The sequence below is a fragment of the Sorex araneus genome, chromosome 3 (genome assembly GCF_027595985.1).
Source record: "Sorex araneus isolate mSorAra2 chromosome 3, mSorAra2.pri, whole genome shotgun sequence".
In the NCBI taxonomy this organism is placed as follows: Eukaryota; Metazoa; Chordata; class Mammalia; order Eulipotyphla; family Soricidae; genus Sorex; species Sorex araneus.
This window is the reverse complement of record NC_073304.1, coordinates 200,856,555-200,879,855: the sequence shown is the minus strand read 5'-3', so window position 1 is coordinate 200,879,855 and position 23,301 is coordinate 200,856,555. Positions and strand designations below refer to the sequence as shown.

Below are 23,301 nucleotides of genomic sequence, written 5' to 3'. Positions count from 1 at the left end.
CCCATAATCATTTTCCTTCTTTTTGGTTAGGCTTACAACCCGAGCTAGAATGAGATGGAATTCTTTATGGATCTGGGTAGCACTCAATGGCAGGAAAGAAAAAAATACACTCTAAGAGAAAAAGCAATTTTATGAAAGGCACTGAGATCTGTAAAAAGGCACTGAGAAAGGTACTCACTGGTGGTGCTTATGGGAATAAAATCCAATTATAGCCCTTGTTTTCTTCACTTTATTTTTATTATTATTAAATGATTATTATCTTGGCTGGAAAAGGTCTGACAACATCCTCCCTCCTTGCTGCTTATCAATTTAATTCAAAACCATGGAAGAAACTACAAGGCAATTCTTTAACTTTTTTATTTTTTGGTTCTGAGACTTACTCCTGACTCTACACTCAGGAATTACTCCTCGTGGGGCTCAGGGCACCATATGGAATGCCAGGGATCAAATCTAGGTTGGCTGCGTGCAAGGCAAGCATTCTACCAGTTGTACTATCGCTCAAACCCTAAAAGAGAATTCTGATGTTCTTTATGTTCCATATATCCAATACAACTCACTTTTAACTCAGAATAAATTTTATTAGAAACAGAATCCAAAGAGTATCAGAGTAATATAAAGGTTCGCAAGCTGTACTATGTCGAGAGAGAAAGGGAAAGGTCAGTTTGTATGTGAGCCACACCCAGTTGTGCTCTGAGCTTATTCCTGGCTCGGTCCTCCAGGACTACTCCTGCTGGTGCTAAAGAATCGTATGTGGTGACAGGACTGAACCCAGTTGGACTTCATTTGTAAAATTAATTGAGATGAACGAGAAAGAGAAGCTGCTAAAATCTCAGGGTTAAGAGGAGTGGAGATGTTACTGGCGTCCACTTGAGGAATCGTTATCAGGTTGGACTTATACAAGGAAACAAGCACCTTACCACTGAACTATCTCTTTGGCCCCAGAAATGTCAATTCCTGTTTTTGTTTTCTAACTACCAAAACCATGGCTTACTGAGACTTTATTTTGCTTTTTTTTTTTTTCTTTTTGGGTCACACCGACAATGCACAGGGGTTACTCCTGGCTTTGCACTCAGGGATTACTCCTGGCGGTGCTCAGGGGACCATATGGGATGCTGGGGATCAAACCAGGGATGGTGGTGTGTGGCCTAAATTAAAAAAAAATTTAAATTAACTTAGGGGGGCCAGAAAGATAGTATAGAGGTCCATACACTTGTTTTACCTAAAGTTGACCCCGGCACAAATCTCTGAAGCCACTTATGATCCCCTGAGCTCTTCTGGGTGTGGCCCCCAAACCCAAATTATCAATAAAAGGTAAAAAAGTTAACTGAGGGACCAGGGACAGGTTTAAAGAGTTGGATGCCTCATTTTTTTTTTTTTTTTGCTTTATGGGTCACACCCAGCGATGCATAGGGGTTACTCCTGGCTCTGCACTCAGGAATTACTCCTGGTGGTGCTTGGGGACCATATGGGATGCCAGGGATCAAACCCAGGTTGACCACATGCAAGGCAAATGCCCTACCCGCTGTGCTATTGCTCCGGCCCCTGGATGCCTCATTTTACACCTGGAAGTGCCTGGTCTACCAAGTATTACTGGTCCCCAAATTAAATCAAGTGAGATAGTGACTAAGCAGAGGCTCTCAAGGTACCTTCAAGTCTGACCAGACCAAAGTCTAAAACTATCAAGTTGTCTGAAGTACCTAGAGATATTCTCTCAGTCAGTGATCCAGATCTTAAGTTCTGATTCTTATTTGCTTCTATCTAGAGTCACTGCCTCTTATTTATTGGTTTTCAGAGTTGCTTTAACTGACAGGAGTATGGAATACTATATCAATAGCTGTTACTCAGGAGTCAAAATTAAATAATGTAAAAAACAGTATACAAAGACTCCCATTGCAAGCAATAAAACATCAAAATCCTTTCAGTGTCAAAACATCAATCTGTGTTTCTTCTAATAGGGTTGTAGAGTTTTAAAAGGCACATGCCATCTCCATGGTGAAAGTGTGGTTTTCAGCTGTTGAGCTGCAAATTTTAATTGAATTTTCAGAAAGCTGTTCAGAAAAACATCAAATATAATCACATTAAATTGGTAAAAGAATCTGAAATTACACAAAAGCAAACTGAAACAAACTGGAGGATGGATTTAACCTGGAATAGCATAAATGAGTTAATACAAAGTCATCACAGGGGCCAGAGCAATAGTGCAACAGACAGTGCCTTTGCCTTGCACTCAGGCCTGGAGTTGATACTCAGCACCACACATGGTCTCCTGAGCCGTCCAATACAGATCCCTAAGCACAGAGTCAGAAAAATCTCTGGCAACTGACAAGTATGGCCACAAAACAAAACAAAACAAAATTCACCTCAAAGGGGGGGGGGAAGATTATTTATCAACAGAAAATTAGAGATTATTTCCTGAAATAGAACAGGAAACAGATGTAACAAGAAGACTGGCCACAGGGCTGGGGCAACAGTGCAGTGGGTATGGAGCTTGTCCTGAACGTAGCCAACATAGGTACAATGCCTGGCATCCTGTACAAAAAGATATTCAAATGCCCTTGTCAGGAAGTAGGACCCCGGGCAAGAACAAGTGGGAATAACACAGTAAGCTGTAGTGAGCACAAAAAGCAGAATGCAAGCACTGCAGCTAGAGCTCAACTCCAACAAGCAAATGCACAAGGACCATAAAGAAGAAGTATGGCCCTCACCCAGCACTGAGGTCATAGCAAGAATAAGAAAAGAAAAGAAATATAAAAGAAAAAACCAATTTGGGGAGGAAAGGACCTTTACTAGAGGAAATACACTGTTGATGGTTTAAATAATTCATCTGCCCTGAAAGCACTAGTGTAGTCACTGTTCACTGCCAAACTAATGGCAAGATTTGATTTCGTGGCTCTACTTAAGGTAAGGGTTAAGAGGAATAATTTCATTGCTCTTGTTATAAGATGTCTAAACTTATCCAGGTCCTCTTTTCATGAACATATTTTTATCCTACCTCAACTTTCACAGAACTCCTAATAGCATGCTAGGCCCAGACCCAAGGCACCCAGGAGGGATAGAAGGCGGGTGGGTGGCGGGGGAAGGCTGGGGGAGGCTGGGAACAACAAGTCTTGTATTTTCTTAAACATGCATTTAACTATACATCCTAAGGATCAACACATCAGTATTAGTCCTGGTTTACATTATTTAACATCAAATAAGACAATAGGCAAGTTTATCCCAAAGTATGAAAAGCCTACACTCTTGCCTTGTACTTCAGAGATTGTGTACTCCCATTTGAGAAGGATTGGTATTGTGTGAAATTGGATTCTAATCTAGAAAATGACAGTAACAAACTGTAGAAATCAAAGGGTAGTAGAAAGAACACAACTTTTAGAGCTTTGAAGGAATTTTGAGTTGTAATCCTGAGACTCGCAAAGACATCTTCAGTTTTCTATAAAGTGGGGTCTAATTATCTTGCAGGGTAATTGCATGGAGAAATTACAAAAGGTCTATCAGAGGGACTGGCACAGACACAGCCACTCAACTAGTGACTGGTAATTAGTCCCCAATCTGCCTGAGGCAAATCTTTAGCAAATCTATGCACTGACAAAAGGAGAATAGGTTATAGAAGCCACACTGAGAAATTCACCAGGAAAAACTGAGCTACAATTTACAAAGATCTTTCCAAACTACCACCAACTCCAGAGCATGAGATCTCAAATCACGGCAGGTTTTATCCAGCGGAAGAAACACAAAGATGCAAAAATAATGTGTACAAGGGAGTTCCTGTAAGCTAAAACATTTAGATTATATTAGTAATATGGCTTATGACTTTAAAATATCTAAAATAACCTTTTACCTAAAAGGTAAGAGAGTGGAAGGTCATTTTTCCCCCCTTTTTGGACCAGATTTGGCAGTACTCAGGGCTTATTCTGGGCTCTATATTCAGAGATAATCCACAGTGGTGCTTGGGAAGCCATAATACGGGGTTATCTAGGTACAGGAAGAGCCTCAACCTCTGTATGTGTCTCTCCAGCCCCCCAGAGTAGAAGGTTTTGAATACATATTAGGGAGTCAGGAAAAGGCAATCTCTTCCTATTCTACTTCACTCTGGCTGGGCACCAAGTGAACACTTCTCTAGGAGGAAACAGTATATAAATAAAGTGCATTCTGGATAAAGCTTTTGTTCCATTTTTGATGCATAATAAGCACTACGAATCTAAGTAGAATTAATGAACAGCTCCTCAGATAACAAAAGGCTGCAAGTAATTCAGCAAGCAGAAAAAAAATTGAAACTCCATGGTTCCGTTAGTGATTGCCATAGATATCCAGCTCATTAGCAAATGGGGTATCTTTGTAACATGTATGCATGAGCTACTCACATGGGCATGCAGCTCACCTCCCACACTCAACTAAATCAGAAGGATCTTCAGAGTCACCCTACCAACAACAGGCAGTTTCATAGATTCAGTACTATCTCTTTACAAAGGTATCAACAGGCTAGATCATGTGCACAGAATCACAAGGCCCCAAGTTCAATCCTCAGCACAGAATGGACTCCTGAGTACTTCCAGCTCACCTTGGGAGGCACTCCATAAACAAAAAAACACAATTTCTAAAAAGCAAAAGATAGTAGAATTCATGTTCTACAAGTAGAACAGATCAGCCATGTAAGTTCTTGAATTGGTTCATAAGGGCAACAATGAGATTTCTAAAAACAAAAGGAAGAAACTGAAGAGTTAAAGCCAAGAGAATATACTAATGGGCAAACAATAAATAAGAGTCAAATGTTCCAGGAAGCAGACTGAAATGGGAATATAGGAAATAATTTTTACTTGACTCTTGTGATGAAAAGAGCACACCATTTAAACACTTTGAATGTTCTGATTCAATCAATGATTTTCAAAGGGGTGAACCTTTAAAAAAAGATGGGAGGAGGCATGGTACGAAACTGTGCTTACATCACAGCAATATCCCAACTTCACTCTCTCTTTGGCTAAAGAGTAACAGCTGCTATGAGTCATATTATGGAGGGCAGAAAGTAAAAATTTTCAGGTATGCTGTGGCAAAAATGATTAAGTAAACTGGTAAATATTTTTGGAACGGCAATTTTAGAAAAAGACACACTGACTAAATTTCAAAATTTCATTAAATGCAGGAGTCTACGATGGCTCAGTACAGAGTACCTGTCTTACAGGTGTGACCTTGAGTTTAATCCCCACTCTCAGTGTGATGCCTGGGAGGCTCTGTTTGGGACCCCTCAAGCTGCTACAAAATGTGTGATCTCTGGCACCCCACTGTGCGAGCAAGCACTGCAAATAAAGGGTTCCTGACCCCAGTGAAAACTATAACCTAGTGTGTACCTCCCTTGGTCCTAGAAGCAAGTGTCGACAACAATGGGAAGAAATCTGCTAAAGTAATTTTTAAAATGCAATAAGAAAAGGGGATTAAAACAAGAGTTAATGGGAGAATCACCAGGATATGAAAATAGAATAACAGTACTTTCTTGTGACCATCAAGTTTTAAGAAAAAGAAAAAGAAAACAATTTAAAATATGAAACAACTTTCAGTCTCCAATTAAAGAAAGAGTTAAAAAAAAAAAGGACCTGAGTATGTCTAAATTGGTCAAATTCAACTGATAAAATAATTTTTGAAAGTTTGGATCACCTGGGGCTGGAGAGATAGCACAGCGGGTAGGGCGTTTGCCTTGCACGCGGCCGACCCGGGTTCAAATCCCAGCATCCCATATGGTCCCCTGAGCACGGCCAGGGGTGATTCCTGAGTGCATAGCCAGGAGTAACCCCTGTGCATCGCCAGGTGTGACCCAAAAAGCAAAAAAAAAAAAAAAAAAAGTTTGGATCACCTAAATAGTAGATGAAAATGAAAAAAAATGTCCTGGGGGTGGGAAAAGAACCAGGTAAAAGAATTTGTTTTTGCAAATGTGTCAAAGAGATTTACCAAAATAAAATTCTTCTATGGGAATCTTTTTCTTGGCTTAGAGGTAAATTTTCAACATGTTTACCTAACTCCATTTATAATTTCATTTTGCTCAATGTTCTCAGTTTTGGCCAAAAAATTAAAATAACTTTTGAACTGTCTAAGGTTAGGTCGAATACTAACAGTATTTTATTTTTTAGAATAAGCTAGTAGGTGGGCTGTACCTCAGTGCATGCTTCACATGAACGAGGCCCTGGGTTTCATCCTGGGCATCTATAAAAATATGGGACTAATTATGGAGCCAGAGCAGGGAACCACAAAACATGGAATTGAAAGTTAGCTGCTGCCATGCTTCATAACTGCAGCACACCACTGACCTCTACGGGTAAGGTGCTGCTAGACACCAACAATAAAAGCAACAGGATCCTGAGCAAGGATTTCTCAACCAGGGGCCATATGGGCTCCGTAAGAGACCCCAGCATATTTCAAAGGGATCACAGGTGAAAACTTCAGTAAGTGGGAGGCCATAAAATGAGACTAAAGGGATAACTGATAGGACAGGGAAGTCACAGGAAGAAAACAAGGGCAGAAGGGGGTCATGCTGACAGATATTCTAAAATGAACACTGGGTCGACCTGAGCATGGCTTAGCAGATAATTAACTAATTCTAGTCCAGTTTTAAATGGGACTCGATCAAGTTCACTGCTCCTAAGAGTGTTAGTCCTTAGGGAGTTAAATAATGAAAATAGGGGCTGGAGCAATAGTACAATGGGTAGACGGTGGCAGTGGCTGACCCAGGTTCGATCCCTTGCACCCCATATGTTCACCTGAGCACTGCCAGGAATGATTCTGGAGCACAGAGCTAGGAGTAAGCCCTGAACACCACCAGGTATGGCCACCAAAACCAAACAAAAAAAAAAAAATACTTTCAACCATTTCTTGTTCCCCATCAATTAATTTGGAACAGAGGAGGAACTCTTTTTCTAGGAGACTGATAATTACTAAAGTTAAGGAAAAAAGGCGTCTGCATTTATCAGCAGCTACAGTTCAAACACTGAAGTACGTGGTTCCCAGTGTTCATGGTTAATTGAGATCCTTACTATGCAAAACATGGCCCACAGATCTGGGAGTTTGTTACAAGTATGAACTGCTAGATTTTAAGCCAGACCAACTAGAATCAGAATCTGTTTTATACAAAGAGATTCAGGTGTACAATATGGTTTAACAAGCACTGCTATATGAGGATCAAGCGATAGCACAGCAGGTAGGGCATTTGCCTTGCACGTGGCCGACCCAGTTTTAATCCCCAGAATTCCATATGGTCCCCTGAGCACCACGCGAAAAACAAACAAAAGAAGCACTGCTGTAAATAATTCATTCAAGAAATGGGTCTATTTATACTCTTAAGTGCAAATTTTGAGAATTATTTTTCTTTTTTCATTGTCTAATCTGTACAAGTACAATAAAGCCTTTTAAAAGGGGCACAATCAACTACTGTTTTAGAAACAAATCTTCCACATGGCCAGATTTATGCCTTTCTTGCAATGTTTTCTTAAAAGAAATCTTAGTTCTCTGAATGAATATATATTTAGCTACATACAGACAAAGCAAAAAGAAAGTTTTTTTCTGCCTTCTCATTTTAATTTCTAGATATATTTGTATTGTAAGATTAAGCTAACTAGAACTACATGTAAATACTTTCTGTAGTTGTAATACTAACTATACCATTTAAAAACCCCAAAATCAGGGCTTGAGCGATAGCACAGCAGGTAGTGCATTTGCCTTGCATGCAGCCAACCCGGTTTTGATTCCCAGCATCCCATATGGTTCCCCGAGCACTGCCAGGAGTCATTCCTGAGTGCATGAGTCAGGAGTAACCCCTGAGCATCACTGGGTGTGACCAAAAAAAGGAAACAAAACAAAACAAAAACAAAAACAAAATAAAACGCCCAAATCAGAAAAACAGTATAAATTACATACGGACATGTCTACATAATAAAGGTAGTATAGAATTTAGAAAACCAATCAGAAAACTTACTATGCAACCTAAAAAGAACATCCTTTACCAAAAAGAAGTTAAAAAAAAAAAAGCTATATAGAATTCTGATTACTGCAACCTAGAAAAGTCCTAAAAGCTTCTCTAGCTGAAGTAATATTGTAGGTATTCTCTAACAGGTGACTGAACAGCGACTGTAAAGTAAGGAAAAAATTCACTGGTCAAGAGCTAATATAGGGGCTGGAGCAATAGCACAGTGGGTACGGTGCTTGCCTTGCACATGGCCAACCTGGGTTTGATCCCCAGCATCCCAGATGCTCCTCCAAGAACCTCCAAGAGTAATTCCTGAATGCAAAGCCAGGAGTAACCCTCGTGCATCGCAAAGTGTGACCGCCGCCCTCCCCCCCCCCGCCTCAAAAAGGAGCTAATACAAAACTAAGTGTAACTAACGCATTGTATTGTTTCCCATGCCAAAGTGTATGAAGAAACAAGAGTGTAATATTCTGACCCAGGAAACATCAAAACATAGGACATCACCCAAGCACCACCGGGCACAGTCCTGGAGGTCCCCCAAGCCCCAACTGGATGGCCCTTGTGGTCTCCAGCATTGCAGGGTTGGAGTAGCCCTGCGCCCTTGAGCCCTAATACAGAACTGCCAGCCCAGGTGGTTCAGTACCTTATGGAATAGCCCCCTGGAGCTCCATGAGCATCACTTGGGAGGCATTTCCTCCAACAAACAACCCGAAACAAGCAGGGCCTCTTTCTCCTCACTGTTTTTGAAACAAATCTGTCATTCTTTAAAAAAGAAAAAAAATTACACAAATACATCTATATATACCTGTAAATTTACCTTTTTTTTGGGGGGGGGGCGTCACACCAGCAGTGTGCTTAGGGCTTATCCCTGGCTCTGTGCTCACAGATCACTCTTGGCAGTGCTCAAGGGATCTTACGTGGTGATCAAACCAGAGTAGATTCCTGCAAGGCAAGTGCCTTACTCCCATACAATTACTCCGGCCCAAATTTGTTATTCTTAGGTGCAATCAGTCTACCACGTCATACATAAGCCACCAGGCAAAGTGATAAGTAGATCTGTTTCTGGCATAAGCTTGACGAGGACAAAACAATTTAAGCTGTAAATATGTCAACAGATTAGAAAGAGCAATTTTCTTGTTGATAAGGCATTTCTGGGAGTATCCACAAATATACCAATATTCATGCTTCAGTTCTCCTGAGTTTATAAGAAGTCTGTGTAGTAGTGCATAATAATCCTGTGGAAGTTGCTCTTATATAATCTTACATAATCATTAAGACATCAATATGAAAAGTGAATGCTAACAAGCCCATAGAAGACACCAAGTGTGCTCTCTGTGTCAGTATGAAGCCCAGAGCTTGGTCACTACTGGTTCTGAAAGTAGTGACTCTCCACATTAGTAAACTGTACAACCCACAGAGATATGACTACTAGTCTTTTCCTTAAATTCTCTTTATATTAAAAAGTAAATGTACCTATGTGATTGGCATACATCCCAGACATCATACTGTTTACAAAAGTAGGAGAGAAAATGTTGATGTGTGTAGCAGGAAATAAGGCCTTTTGTTTATATAATCTCTGGGAACATTTATTTTCATTATCTATGGCATCTGCTTTCCAATATCTTCTGTTGGAAAATAAATCAGTTTGTTGATCACCTTTATAATTATCAGTTATGACAAACATCTTATCTGCAAGCACCTAGCTAAAACAAGCTCTTCTTATTCTACACCAGTTTAGTGCCTTGCTTAAGGGAGCCATGTGACCTGTTTTTTTTTCCTGTCCTCTTTTTTACAGAAATAGTTGTCATTTATCACACAGATCAACAAAAACTAACTGTAGTTCCTACTGGTGGTACATATTTAGATAGTCTAGGCTTTGGAGTCTTTCAATATTAGAATTCAGGAAGCTAATTAAATTGGAAGTATGACACGGTGGAGGAAGTGGAGAAAGAAGGGAGAAGGAATCAATCAAAGTAGTACCCCCAATTGAAAAACACAAATCATTCAAATGGCTGTCTAGAAACCTTGCAGAACAACACCAGGCACGAGTCACTAAGATATAAAAAGGGAAATACTCAAAGGTCCCCAAATAGGACGACAACTTTGAGGTTATTATTCAGGTCAAAAGGGAAATGTGCAAGGGCTACCCAGAAGGCTACCCAGAAATGAGAAGCAGGGAAAATGACAATAGGTTGGTTAAACACCAAACGTTCTAGTTAGCGGCAGGGACAACAAAATAATCCTGTAGACTTTTGACATACCCCATTATGTAGTATTAATGAACTCTAATGGCAAATGATCCTTTCCTTATCAAAGGACATTTTGATAATTGCTCAGCATGAAAAGGTCAAGTTCTAAAAACTGTACAATTTAAAGTTCTTAAACATACCAAGAACTTAAAATAACCAGAATGAAGATGCTTACCAGACTATCAAGGCCTCCTCCCAAGAGATCCACGGCTCCCATCGGCACAGAGGACAGCTGTGGCATATTGACTGGGGGACCGAGATCAAGGTTTAAAAGATCTCCCAGAAGGTCACCTTGAGAGGGAATAACCTGAGGCTGTTCCAGGTTGGTGGCAGTGGTAGTGCCAACAGGGCTGTCACCCGCATCAGTGCTGCAGTTACGTAAAGAGGGGAAAGGAAATGTCAATCATTTTGGCTTGACACATAACACCAAGGCAACAAGGAAAAATAGTCTCTTATTTTGTAATTACTTGTTGATGTACATCAAGAAATTATGAGAATTCATTTTTTTAAAAATCAAAAGTTTCTAAAAATAATAACCATGTAACTTCATCCATTAGTTCATTTTAATTGAGCAACTACTTTACATGGCAATACTGTAATGAGAGCCTTGAGGAAGTATGTCTTTTTTAAAAAAGGAAACAATTTTCTGCCCTCAAGTAACTTACTCTAACAATACATAATATCAAAGCAGCATTCACAAAAATGGCCAAAAGGCATTTAACTATAACAGCAGTCATGAGAATCGTGTGTGCATGTCTACATAATGGTAAAACAAAACCAGGTGGGGCTGATTCTAAAAGCAGAGAATGGTTTTATAACTATGTATAATTTTATTTATTTTGGTTTGGGGGCCACAATCAGCAATGCTCAGTGGCTACTCCACGCTTTGCACTCAAGAACTACTCCTGGCAGGATTTGAGGAACTATATGAAATTCTGGGGATCGAACCTGGGTCAGCTGCATGCAAGGAAGGGCCCTAAACTATCTCTCTAGCCCCCACAATTTTAAATAATGGTTTATCAGAACTACCAGGGAAAGACCTTCAAAAAGGGAAGGAATATTTTGTGCTAGGACATAGAAGTGAAAAATTTTACTTTAGGGGTGGAAAAAGATTAAATTGACAGTAGTAGACATTGGGAGTGGTAAAATTTTAGGGAAGTGGAACATAACTTTGAAAACTGGTTTGGAGTTAAGGTTTTAGATGAGAAGTAGTGCAAAATCACTATTATATGGCAAATAATGGACTAAAAATAATTAGAAGAACTTTATTTCAGCAGCTGTGTGTATAACTGACTGAATTTGGAACAATGGATATGAAGATCAGCTAAGAAACTGCTACTGACAACACACTAAATAAAAGGGAAGTATTGCGTTCCAAGAGATATTGAAAGGACTGCAATGTATGTGGGTGGAGGGAAGGGAATAATCTTTATAATAAATGGTGCTAAGTCAATCGAAAACTTATATGGGGGGGCATTGGGGAGGGAATGAATCTAACTCTTAACTCTTGACAAACAAAAATGAACAGATAACCAGATATAAATATAAAAGGTATCTTTATGACCTTGTAGAAAACAACACCGAAAACACCAATAATATAGAAGATGGGGAAAAACCTGTGCTTCATTGATAACGAGAACATCTTGGGACCCTCTGGTAGCTCAACAGGCTGAACGCACTTTACAAGCATGCAGGAGGTCCAGGCTTGATCCCCCAGCACATGACCCCCTAAGCACCATCAAGAGTGACCCTCAAATATAGAGCAGAGAACGGGCCACAGCACAGCCAGGTGTGGCCCAACCTCCCACCACTGTAGGCCCAGCAATAACAAAAAATTTAAGAACATCTCTTCTTCAGATGATACCATTCAGAATGGTTAAATAAATGAAGGTGTTTGTTTAGACCTTCATTTAGACCAGAAAAAGATACTCCCAATATACTTAACCGACAGGATTTGGATCTTTTTAGGTGTTATATAAAGTACGATAACAGAAAGAAAACTTGGGCCAAGGAGCTGGCTGAGAGGGGTGAAGTACATACGTTTGTTTGCATATTCTAGGTCCCAGATCTATCCCCAGTACTGTGTGGACTCCCCCTGCATCACTGCCTGGTGAAGCCCTGGACCAACTGGTCTCTGAGAATCATCAGGATGGCGCCAGTGGTCCTCAAAACCGCCAGATTCAAGCACTGACACACTGGTCTACACACTAGTCTGAGTCTCACCAGGTGTGTCCACGGGTTCCTTGATGAGCACCACTGAGTAAACCTTGTATCTGATTTCATTTTATTGTTTTTTTTTATTTTTGCAAAATTGTTGATATTTTACTTTTTATATGTGCTGTAAAAGATCAAGCCTGCTGGTCATTAGATACACATGAGATAAAAGGAAACAAAGTATGGGAATAACAAATGGTCAAGGACAACTGAACCTGAGAACTGAGAACAAAACTGGGGGTGGGGGAGAAGGGGTGAGTTGGAGGAAGACAGGAGACAATGGAAGGAGACAATGGAAGACAGAAAGAACACTCTGGTGGAGGGGCTGGTATTGAAACGCTGGATCTAGGAAACCCTACCATGAACAGTACTGAAAAGCCACGTGCTGGGTCGGGAGAGATAGTATACTGAAAAGCCTGTATTTTAAAACAAGTAAACTCTTAGGAACCTGAGAGATCGCTCAGTGGGCTGAAGTGCATGGTTTGCACGCAGGTGGATTGGGTCTGAAGTCCAGCACCACGAGCCACCCCTGCCTCGGCACTGCCAGGAGTGGTCCCCAAGCACAAAGCCAGGAGTAGTTCCTTCACTGCTACTTCTGGGTGAAGCCCCAAAAACAACTTATTGAAAATTAAGGAAATTACCTGAAGAGGTATGTCAAAAAAGAGAACATATTGGCAGTCTATAAATACAAAAAGGTGCTTATTAGCATCTTTATTCATGAGGATAATGAATATTAAAAAATACCACCAGAAAACATTACACATACACAGAATATGGCTGAAATTAAAATGACTGACAATACCAAGTGCTCCTGAGAATGTGGTCACCACACACTTAAACATTATTAAAGGACTGTACACTGGTCAGTACGTGGGGAAACAGGCAGGGTTCCGAAAGATAAATATGCATTTATTTACAACCCAGTAAGATCATACCTAGGTAAATTCCCAAGAGAAATTAGTATTTAAATTTATTTTTAAAAATATTAAGAATAGTCACAGCCTGTTTCCAGCAACTCAGAAGACATGTCCATAAGCCACCTCTGGCTGGCGCCAGATAATCTCGTTATCAGCCACCATCCAGATCGTACATCCGTCTCTCCTGGAAGGGAAGCTAACATGATGTTTGCCATACATGCTGCCGGACCCTGAGCCAGGCTGTTTCACTTGGGGCGCTGGAGGGGACAGTGAGACCCTTCCCCGCTCCAAGGGACCCAATCCCGGCAGCCGAAAACCTCCGGAACCCAGCCGCTGCCATGCTCACGGCCACTCCACATGCTCGGGCTGAGCCTCACCCATGAGTTAATCTATTCCCATGTGGCCGCGTGATACTTCCAACCACACACCCTACCCATACTCCAAGATTACCACACCCCATTTGATAGGGTTAAAGTAGGAGGCAACCAATCTTAGAGGAAAACATTCATTTTTTTACAGATATATATATGTATATGTGTGTGTATGTGTGTGTGTATATATATATATATATATAGCACACAAGGCTCAACATTTAACAACATGTTAGTGATTTCTCTTGAAGGGCTTAATCGCCCCTAGGTGAAATACAACAATCTCTACACCTTTTCCTCTAAGGATACTTTTTTGTAGCATTTTCAGCACTTTTTCATAACAAACAATACAAAATCTATTATTTCGGTTCTGCTTTGGGGCAGGGATTGGGTTCGGGATGGAAACATCTGAAATACGGTGGTAGGAAGGTATAATGGTGGTGGGATGGGTGTTTGGATATTAAATGTAATCAAATATTGCGAATTACTTTGTAAAATAAAAATTTAAAAAAATAGTTGCAAGTTCAACCTTAAAAGCTTAAAACCAGCTGGGGTATAACACCAGTATTCTCCTAGCATATCAAAAAAATTATGGTTCATTAAAGCAATGGTATATACTAGTAAACATAAACAACTAATTGATAAAGCATCATACATTAGTCTCACATGCCCACTGAGCAAAATATGCCAAACATGAAAGAGTAAATACTGCATGATTCCTGTTTACATGATGTTCAAAAAGGCAAATTAATTTCTAGTGATAGAAACTGGAAAAATGATTATCTCAAGAGTATGGGTAAGGGGCATGAGAAAATTTCTTGGGTGCTGAAAATATACTGTATCTGGTCGCCATGGTAGTCATATGCATTTATGTATAAAAGCAAAATCTATCAAGCTATATACAACACTAACACTGTCATCCCGTTGCTCATCGATTTGCTCGAGCAGGAACCAATAACATCTCCATTTTGAAACTTGTTACTGTTTTTGGCATATCAAATATGCCACAGGGAGCTTGCCAGGCTTTGCCATGCGAGCGAGATACTCTCGGTTGCTTGCCGGGCTCTCTGAGAGGGGCGGAGGAATCGAACCCGGGTTGGCCGCGTGCAAGGCAAACACCTTGCCGCTGTGCTATTGCTCCACAACACTAACAATCAAGCATTTTTTACTAGGATTATTATACATAATAAACCAATTCTAAAAGTAGGAAAAATTCCCCTAAAGATAGGCCTGGATTCCATTCTTTTCACCAGCGGCTCTGCTCTTCAGATTCACGAACTAAATCTCCAGGAAGATGCAAGCCAAACCACTAAAATTCATGGACACACAGGTTTCCCAGCTGAAATCTCTGGGGCACTCTTGGGAGCGACCTACTGAAGTCCCGGCAGCTGAGCCCACACCCCACTGCTGCTGCCTTGCCAGAGGCCCAACTCCATGACTTCACTAAGAATACCTGCAGACACCAAACCGGGAAAACTCCAGGTAACTTGTGTTAGACCGAGAATCCTCAGTTTTCTTGGAGTAGGGGCAGCCTCCCTCAGGCCCCTGTACTTCCGGAAGCCTCTCCCACAGCCACTGCCATGTCAACTCATAGGTCCAGCTCTACAGATACTGGAGTTTCCGGACTGTGCAGCTACATATGTGGCTGCACAACACCTCCAAATACCACAACACTGAAACCTGAGCAGGAGACAGCAAATTAGATGGGAAAGTAACACTGAAACCAAACTCAATGCAACAAAGTAACAACACAGAAGGCTCAACTAGCAACAAGCAGCTTAAATCTTCTGACCCCTTTGACTTAAAAACCCTATGGAGAGATATAACAATTTTCACAAATTTTCTTTTACTTAAGTATTTTTGATAATTCCTTTAGCCATTTAATTTCAGCAAGCAATATAAAATAAGTTGTATGCTTGCTAAAGGAGCAGGCTTGGGGGTGGTTGGGAAATTGGCCAAGATGTTGGAAGGAAGGTCACTAAGGCGGTGGGATTGGTGTTGGAGTATCAAAAGCCTGTAACAACTATATTATGAACTTTGTAAACAGAGTGGTGTTGGAGTATCAAAAGCCTGTAACAACTGTATTATGAACTTTGTAAACAGACCGAACCCCTCACTCTCCGGAACCCGGAACCCAGCTCACCATCTCGCCTTAAACAGATCGCTGCTCAACACGCCAGGCAGGGAACTCTGCGTGTGACCCCTGGTGGACATCACTGGCTGTTTTGTAAGATTTGGATGGACTGGCATCGGCAGGGCATGGAGGGATCGTGGCCGGGCCGAGTAAGCACCATCAGGCATGGAGCCGTGGCAGAGGAGCGCGCAGCGGCTCATCCATTATAGGGTGCTGCCTCCTGGCCACTGGGTGACCTAAGTCTCAGTGTGGGTGTTGGACCTGGCACAGACTCTCAGCGACCAGGTCCTGCTCTGCCAGCTGCTCAACAACCTCCGGGTGCATTACATCAATCTCAAGGAGATCAACCTGAGGCCGCAGATGTCCCAGGTGCTGCCCAGAGATGCAGGCAGTGCATGTTTGTCAGCATGAGGATCGTTACAAGCCAGCCGACCAAAAGCTTGCTTTCAGTAGACTGGGAACGCCCGTAAGGACAATCAGAGGCCACCCCAAAAGTCTCCGTCCCTCTCGGAGAGCCTGGCAAGCTACCCGTGACATATTTGATATAATAAAAACAGTAACAGTAACTACAATAACGTGCTCTTCACGTTCCTGGAGCAAACAGATGCTGTTGGGCTGCACTGGCACGTGACAGGGACGAATGAAGATGTTACTGGTGCACGCTTGAGCAATCGATGAATAATGGGATGACAGTGATAGTGATTTATTTAAAAAAAAAAAAAAAGAGGGGCTGGAGCGATAGCACAGAGGGTAGGGCATTTGCCTTACATGAGGCTGACCTGGGTTCAATTCCCAGCATCCCATATGGTCCCCCGAGCACCACCAGGAGTAATTCCTGTGTGCAAAGCCAGGAGTAACCCCTGAGCATTGCCAGCCAGCTGTGACCCAAAAAGCCAAAAAAAAAAAAAAAGGAAAACAATTTAAGAAAGATGACTGAGGACAGATTATCAAGGAAGTCAGATGAAAAATCTTAAGACAGTGTTAGAACAAACAAATTAGCCAAAAAAAATTCTTTTTCAGTTAAAGAAAAAGGGAACTGCACACACAAACCTGACAACAAATACATGAATCTTGATAAAGGATATTTTCTGCAAATGAAAATCTATCTTTGTAGTACATAAGCCAGTGGGGAAATTGAACACATGCATTTATCAGCACCTTTACAAAAGGTTAAACAAGTAACAATGCACATTTTCCATCACTATCTGAAAAGGAAAGAGTGGTATAAGAGACTGGAGAGAGTACAGCATGAAAGGCACTAGTCTTGCAGTGCTGACCTGGGTTCAGTCCCCGGCACCCTATATGATCTCCCAAGTACTAACAGGAATGATCCCTCAGCACAGTACCAGAGTAACAGTACAGTGAATAGGGTACTTGCCTTGCATGTGGATGACCCGGGCTTGATCCTCAGCATCCCATAGGGTCTCCTAACTACCAGCAGGATAATTCCTGAGTGTAGAGCCAGGAATAACCCGAGGACTGCCGAGTGTGCAGCACCTCCCCAACCGCCCCCCAAAAAAGAGCATGGCTAATCAACTATATTCTGGGTCTGGAGTGATAGTACAGCAGATAGGGTGCTTGCTCTGCACATGGCCAACCTGGGTTCGATCCCCAGAACCACATATGGTGCCCCACGCACCACCAGTAGTAATTCCTGAGAGCAGAGCCAGAAGTACCCCTGAGCATCACACCAAATCAAACCAAACCAAAACAAACAACCAATTACTATACATTCTTTCTAACTGTTCAATGAAAGAAAATTAATGAATTTCCCATTGCCAACTTATGGGAAATAACTGCATAATTGTCATCAAAGCATTATTTTTTAAAGCTGAGACTTTTCTAAATTAGAAAACTATTTACCACCTCACGCCCATAGAACAGCTGGTAAGTAAAATACAAATAAGCAATACCCAAGGAAAAAGCAACTTTTCCTTTCCAGTGTGATTTTAAAGATACAGTAAAATAAGCATATTTAAAACTCTAGAAAAGACAGATTTCGGTTTTAAAGTATTGCTATATTTGATGGCTATATTTGATGGCTATACTTGATGGCCAAACAGTTGATGGCTAATGATCTAGTGGTTTTTTTTTTTTTTTTAGGGGTAGGAGGAGTGGGACACATTGAGTCAATGCTCAGGGGATATTTCTGGCTCTGTGCTTAAGGAGTCACCCTTGGCAATGCTTAAGAGACCATATACAGTTACCAAGGATTGAACCAGGGCCAGCCGCATGTTAGGCAAAAGCCTGATCATCTATACCTCATCATCACCAGCGCATCATTTAGAAATCCTACAATGTACAAGAGACTTAAGTAGTACTAGCACTATTATGAAATGCTATTTGAAGCTATATGTAACTCCTATGGTTTTTTTTTTTCTTTTTGGGTCACACCTGGAGATGCTCAGGGGTTATTCATTCCTGGCTCTGCACCCAGGAATCACTCCTGGTGGTGCTTGGAGGACCATATGCGATGCCAGGGATCGAACCTGGGTTGGCCGTGAGCAAGGCAAACGCCCTCCCCGCTGTATTATCACACTCCGGCCCCCACCTATGTATTTCAAAAGGATTCCTCCTCTGCATTTCTGTTTCCTTTCAAGAGTATAGAACAAGTACAAAACAAATTATCCCACAAGGAACTGAGAAGGGACCTTCTCAGTAAAGGCTACTAATCAAAGACTTCACATAGAAAATTGTGCTTCTTCTTCGTGTTTGTGTGTGTGTGTGTGTGTGTGTGTGTGTGTGTGTGAGAGAGAGAGAGAGAGAGAGAGAGAGAGAGAGAGAGAGAGAGAGAGAGAGAAGGGGGAGGGAGCTTATTTTAAAGAAGCTTAAGTATAGGTAAAATTGTTCAAGTATCAGTTCTTTGTAGTCTTAAAAATGTATTTATTGGTTGATTTGTTTCACTTTAGCTTTCCATTTGAGATTCAAAGGTTATCAAAAGAAAGGTCATTTAAATGGCATATATAATGATGGTTATAAAGGCAAATCAAACAGTTTTATCTATTGGTAAAACCTGAAGTCCAGTTTGAAAGTTATAGGTGGCCATATCTAGAGAATATGAAATATATTTGCCTACAAGGAGAAACAGTTTAACTTATTGTAAGACCTAATATTTTTAAAGTTTTTGTCTCCCCTGTGTGGAAAACACTTGCTATCAGGCTAATAATAAAAGATGATAATTTCCCTGGGTTGTTATCTTTACCTTTCTAATTGTCTGTGCTCGATCTATTTTTTTATTCATAAAATTTTACTTTGGTTTTTGGACCATACATGGCAGTGCTCAGGGCTTACTCCTGGCTCTGTGCTGAGGGATACTCCTGGCAGGTTCAGGGGAACATACAGAGTGTGAGGGATCCACCCAGGTCAGACAAGAGGCTTACCCACTGTACTATCTCTCTGGTCCTGATCACAGTCTTTTAAACAGAACCCAATGAACCTGAGAGACAGCCCAGTGATCTGAATACAAGCTGTGCATGCAAGAGACCTGGGTTTAATGCCTGGCACTGCCTGGTTTCTGAAACACCCATCAGGAGAAAAACCAAGCACAAAGCTGGGAATAGCTCTTAAGGATCATAAAGTACCCCAAACAACAACAATAAAATAATACAATACAAAAGTTTGACTACACTAATGTGTAACGGAAAAAAAATTTATACTCTGGCCACTCATGAGCCACAGTTTGTATATGAAAATGGCACATATTGCTCAACAGAAGTGCAATTACTCCAATTACATTGATCAAGGCGTATTAAAATTAAAGTTTATTTAATTTATTTATTTATCCATTTATTCATTTATTTATTTATTTATTGGTTTTTGGGTCACACCCGGTGATGCACAGGGGTTACTCCTGGCTCTTTACTCAGGAATTACCCCTGGCGGTGCTCAGGGGACCATATGGGATGCTGGGATTAGAACCCGGGTCGGCCACGTGCAAGACAAACACCCTACCCGCTGTGCTATCACTCCAGCCCCAAAATTAAAGTTTATTTTAAAGATCACTGTATCACTGTTGTCCTGTTGTTCATCAATTTGCTTGAGCAAGAGCCGGTAACGTCTCCATTCGTCCCTGTCACATGCTAGTATACCCAATGGCGTACTGGGGGCTCTTTCAGGGTCAGGGGAATGAGGACCATCATTGTTACTGTTTTTAGCATACTCAATTTTAAAAATAATAATTACTAAAGACATTCCGAAGTAATTTAAGATATTTGTTATAAGATTTTATTGGGTACTACTACCAAGTTAAAAACTAAAAACTGGGGCTAGAGAGATAGCACAGCGGGTAGGGCGTTTGCCTTGCACGCGGCCGACCCGGGTTCAAATCCCAGCATCCCATATGGTCCCCTGAGCACAGCCAGGGGTAATTCCTGAGTGCAGAGCCAGGAGTAACCCCTGTGCATCGCCAGGTGTGACCCAAAAAGCAAAAAAAAAAAAAAAAAAAAAAAAAAAAAAAAAAAACCTAAAAACTAGCAATAGCACAGCAGGTAGGGCATTGGCCCTGCACTTGGCCGACCCGGATTCGATTCCCAGCATCCCATATGGTCCCCTGAGCACCGCCAGGGGTAGTTCCTGAGTGCAGAGCCAGGAGTAACCCCTGTGCATTGCGGGGTGTGACCCAAAAGCAAAAACAAACAACACTAAAACTAAAATGTAAGAATTTCACTGTCACTAAAGAGCGTATTCGTAACAGAATTCCTATTAATTGGATCAATTCAATGGAATAAAAAAAAGGGGGGTGAGAATAGACAACTGAGAAACTATTGTCTATACAGAATGCAGACTTTTTTTTTATAAAATTACTCTGAAAATACTATTCTGTTCATGGTTTTACAGCATGAGAAGCATTATTTTCTAACTTTATCTGTAAGTTTCAACTATACTAACAGAAAAAAAGAATTCAATATACATATATGTACACACACACACACATACACACACACATCACTGTCATCCCATTGTTCATCAATTTACTCGAGTGAGTGCCAATAACATCTCCATTTGTCCCAGCCCTGAGATTTTAGCAGCCTCTCCTTACACATCTTTCCCAACGACTGGAGGCTCTTTCAGGGTCAGGGAATGAGACCTGTTATTGCTACTGTTTTTTTGGCATATCGAGTAGCCACGGGGAGCTTGCCAGGCTCTACTGTGCGGGCAGGATAATCTCAGTAGCTTGCCAGGTTCTCTGAGAGGTATCAGTGTATCACTGTCATCCCGTTGCTCATCGATTTGCTCAAGTGGGCACCAGTAACGTCTCCATTGTGAGACTTCTTGTTACTGTTTTTGGCATATTGAATACGCCACGGGGAGCTTGCCAGGCTCTGCCGTGGGGACGAGATACTCTCAATAGCTTGTCATGCTCTCCACGCTGAGAGGGGCGGAGGAATCAAACCAAGGTTGGCCATTTGCAAGGCAAACACCCTACCTGCTGGGCTAATATATATATATTTCCCTCTGTAATTTTATGGAAAATGGGTGGGGAGTGTCTTGTGATGTGTCGTGTGGCCGTTGAAGCAGCCACGTGGTCCAGGAATATGTTCACTCATGCATGGGACTTGGCCTGAGGGTGTGGAAAGAGGCCTGGAGCACGGCAGTGGTTGTGTAGTGGAGGTCAGCTGTCGGGGGCTGGGTCCCTTGGGGCGGGGAGGGCTCTTCACCTGCCCTCCTCTGGGGTGCCCTGAGTGGAAACAACCTCTGGCGCAGAGTCTGGTGGCATGGGCCTCATTTTATGCTTCCTTCCAAGAGAAGCAGCCTTGAGTTTGGGAGGGTGGCCGATGAGGAGATTATCTGGCGCAGGCAGGAGGTGGCTTATGGGTGTGACCCCTGGGTGGTCGTAGACTGGAGGAATCAGAGCCCAGAGTCCAAAATCACAAAGTTCCTATTACCAAGGTTCCATGGGAACACACATGTATACATAAGCTTTATCCAAGTTTTCAACTCAGGGATGATTTCTAGCCTGCTCTAACTGAAGATGTAAGCAACTGTCACACTTCAAAGGTCTTTACTACCATACCCTAAAGTCAGCCATTTTTTTGGTGGTAGTGGTAGAGGAGGAGTTGATTGACACTTGGCAATGCTCAGGGGTTATTCCTGGCTCTGCACTTAGGGATCACTCCTGATGGTGCTTGGGGGACTATATGGGATGCCAGAAATTGAACCCATCTTGGCCACATGTAAGGCCACATTTACCCAGTCTTTCTCTCCAGCCTCAAGTCATAGTCTTATCTACTCTAGAACATAAAGGGACCTTTCACCCATTCTGTGTATGGTTGCAGTATTTAGAAGCACCTCTAAGACAATATTGCAAACTGATGCAGAGCATGTTCTATTCAGACTACAAATGTATACCAACAATGTCTAAACAGTTATTTCTTATTCATCTCCTTACCTCCCATGATGTATTGGCAAGTGTTTGCGGTGGATTCCATGACTTCCTTCCACAAAAGCATTGGGAGGTTTATGGTACACAGATGCCAAAGAACCAATATGGCAGATGAGCTCATCCAGCAGAGTTGGTTCAATAAGATCTGTCTCCTCAGAGATCAGAGGCTTCTCAGATAAGACCACTTCTTTGGCTGTGACAGGGTCCGTTGAGAGAAGGCGCCAATAAATGTAGCCCCTATCTCTAAGGTCAGGATTATCAGAATCCTAACGAAAACCAAAGGCAAGAAGGTTTAAATTATTAGAAATCCAAGCTTCTAAAATATCTAATAAATTAAAAAGTATTAAAAAGAAATCCAAGTTTCTAACTTACTCTCAAGGCAATGCTGCAGTGATTTAATAAGAGTTAGCTATTGAGATATTTTACTTAGACTTAAGCCAAACAGTACAGGACTTAACTAAGGCACCTGTCTTGCATATGGCTAACCCTGGATCAACCCCCTGCACAAGGGCCTGGTTCAGCTCCTTGCACCACATGCACAAGTTGGGAGTTACCTTGAGCAATGCCTGGTGAAGGATTAAGGTGCATGCATGTGGCTGATGCATCACACAGTCCCCTGAGCAACACAGGGCATGGCCCTGAAGAACCCCAAGCATCACTGGTGTGGCCAAGGGAATCCCCGATACTGCATAGTTCGTGCACCTCATCCTGGGGGCTGGCACTGCCCAGTTGGCTGAGTCTTGCTGGGTGAGGCTCTGGGCCTCCTAAACACTGCTTGGAGGGAACTCTAATCTTTAAACCGCATTTCTGTATTCACTAATGCTTCGAAGATTTTAAAATATAAATTGAGGGGCCAGAAGTAAAAGAGCAGGTAGGGAGCTTGTCTTGCATGTGATAGACCAAGTTCAATTTCCAGCACCATATATGGTGCCTCAAGCTCCGTCAGGCAAAAGTGAGGAGTAAGCCCTGAGCACCACTGAGTGTGACGCCCCCAAACAAACAATAAATAAAAAAACTGAAATGGGCTAGTCCTAAGCCTTAAGTTCCAAGAGAAACTGTCAATAGAAAAATTAAGTTTTGGGTTTTTTT

The 23,301-nt window shown here is 41.7% G+C and overlaps 1 protein-coding gene across 1 annotated transcript in view; it reads right to left on the bottom strand.

Annotated features, from left to right (window-relative positions):
- The window catches only part of AP2B1 (adaptor related protein complex 2 subunit beta 1), a 153,202-nt gene that overhangs the window by 65,665 nt on the left and 64,236 nt on the right, over positions 1-23,301 (bottom strand). The window contains exons 13-14 of the mRNA XM_055130675.1: positions 22,219-22,478; positions 10,370-10,562 (exon numbers count right to left, since the gene is read on the bottom strand). Of these exons, the coding sequence (XP_054986650.1) occupies positions 10,370-10,562; positions 22,219-22,478 (453 nt within the window). The remainder of the gene's footprint in view (positions 1-10,369; positions 10,563-22,218; positions 22,479-23,301) is intronic.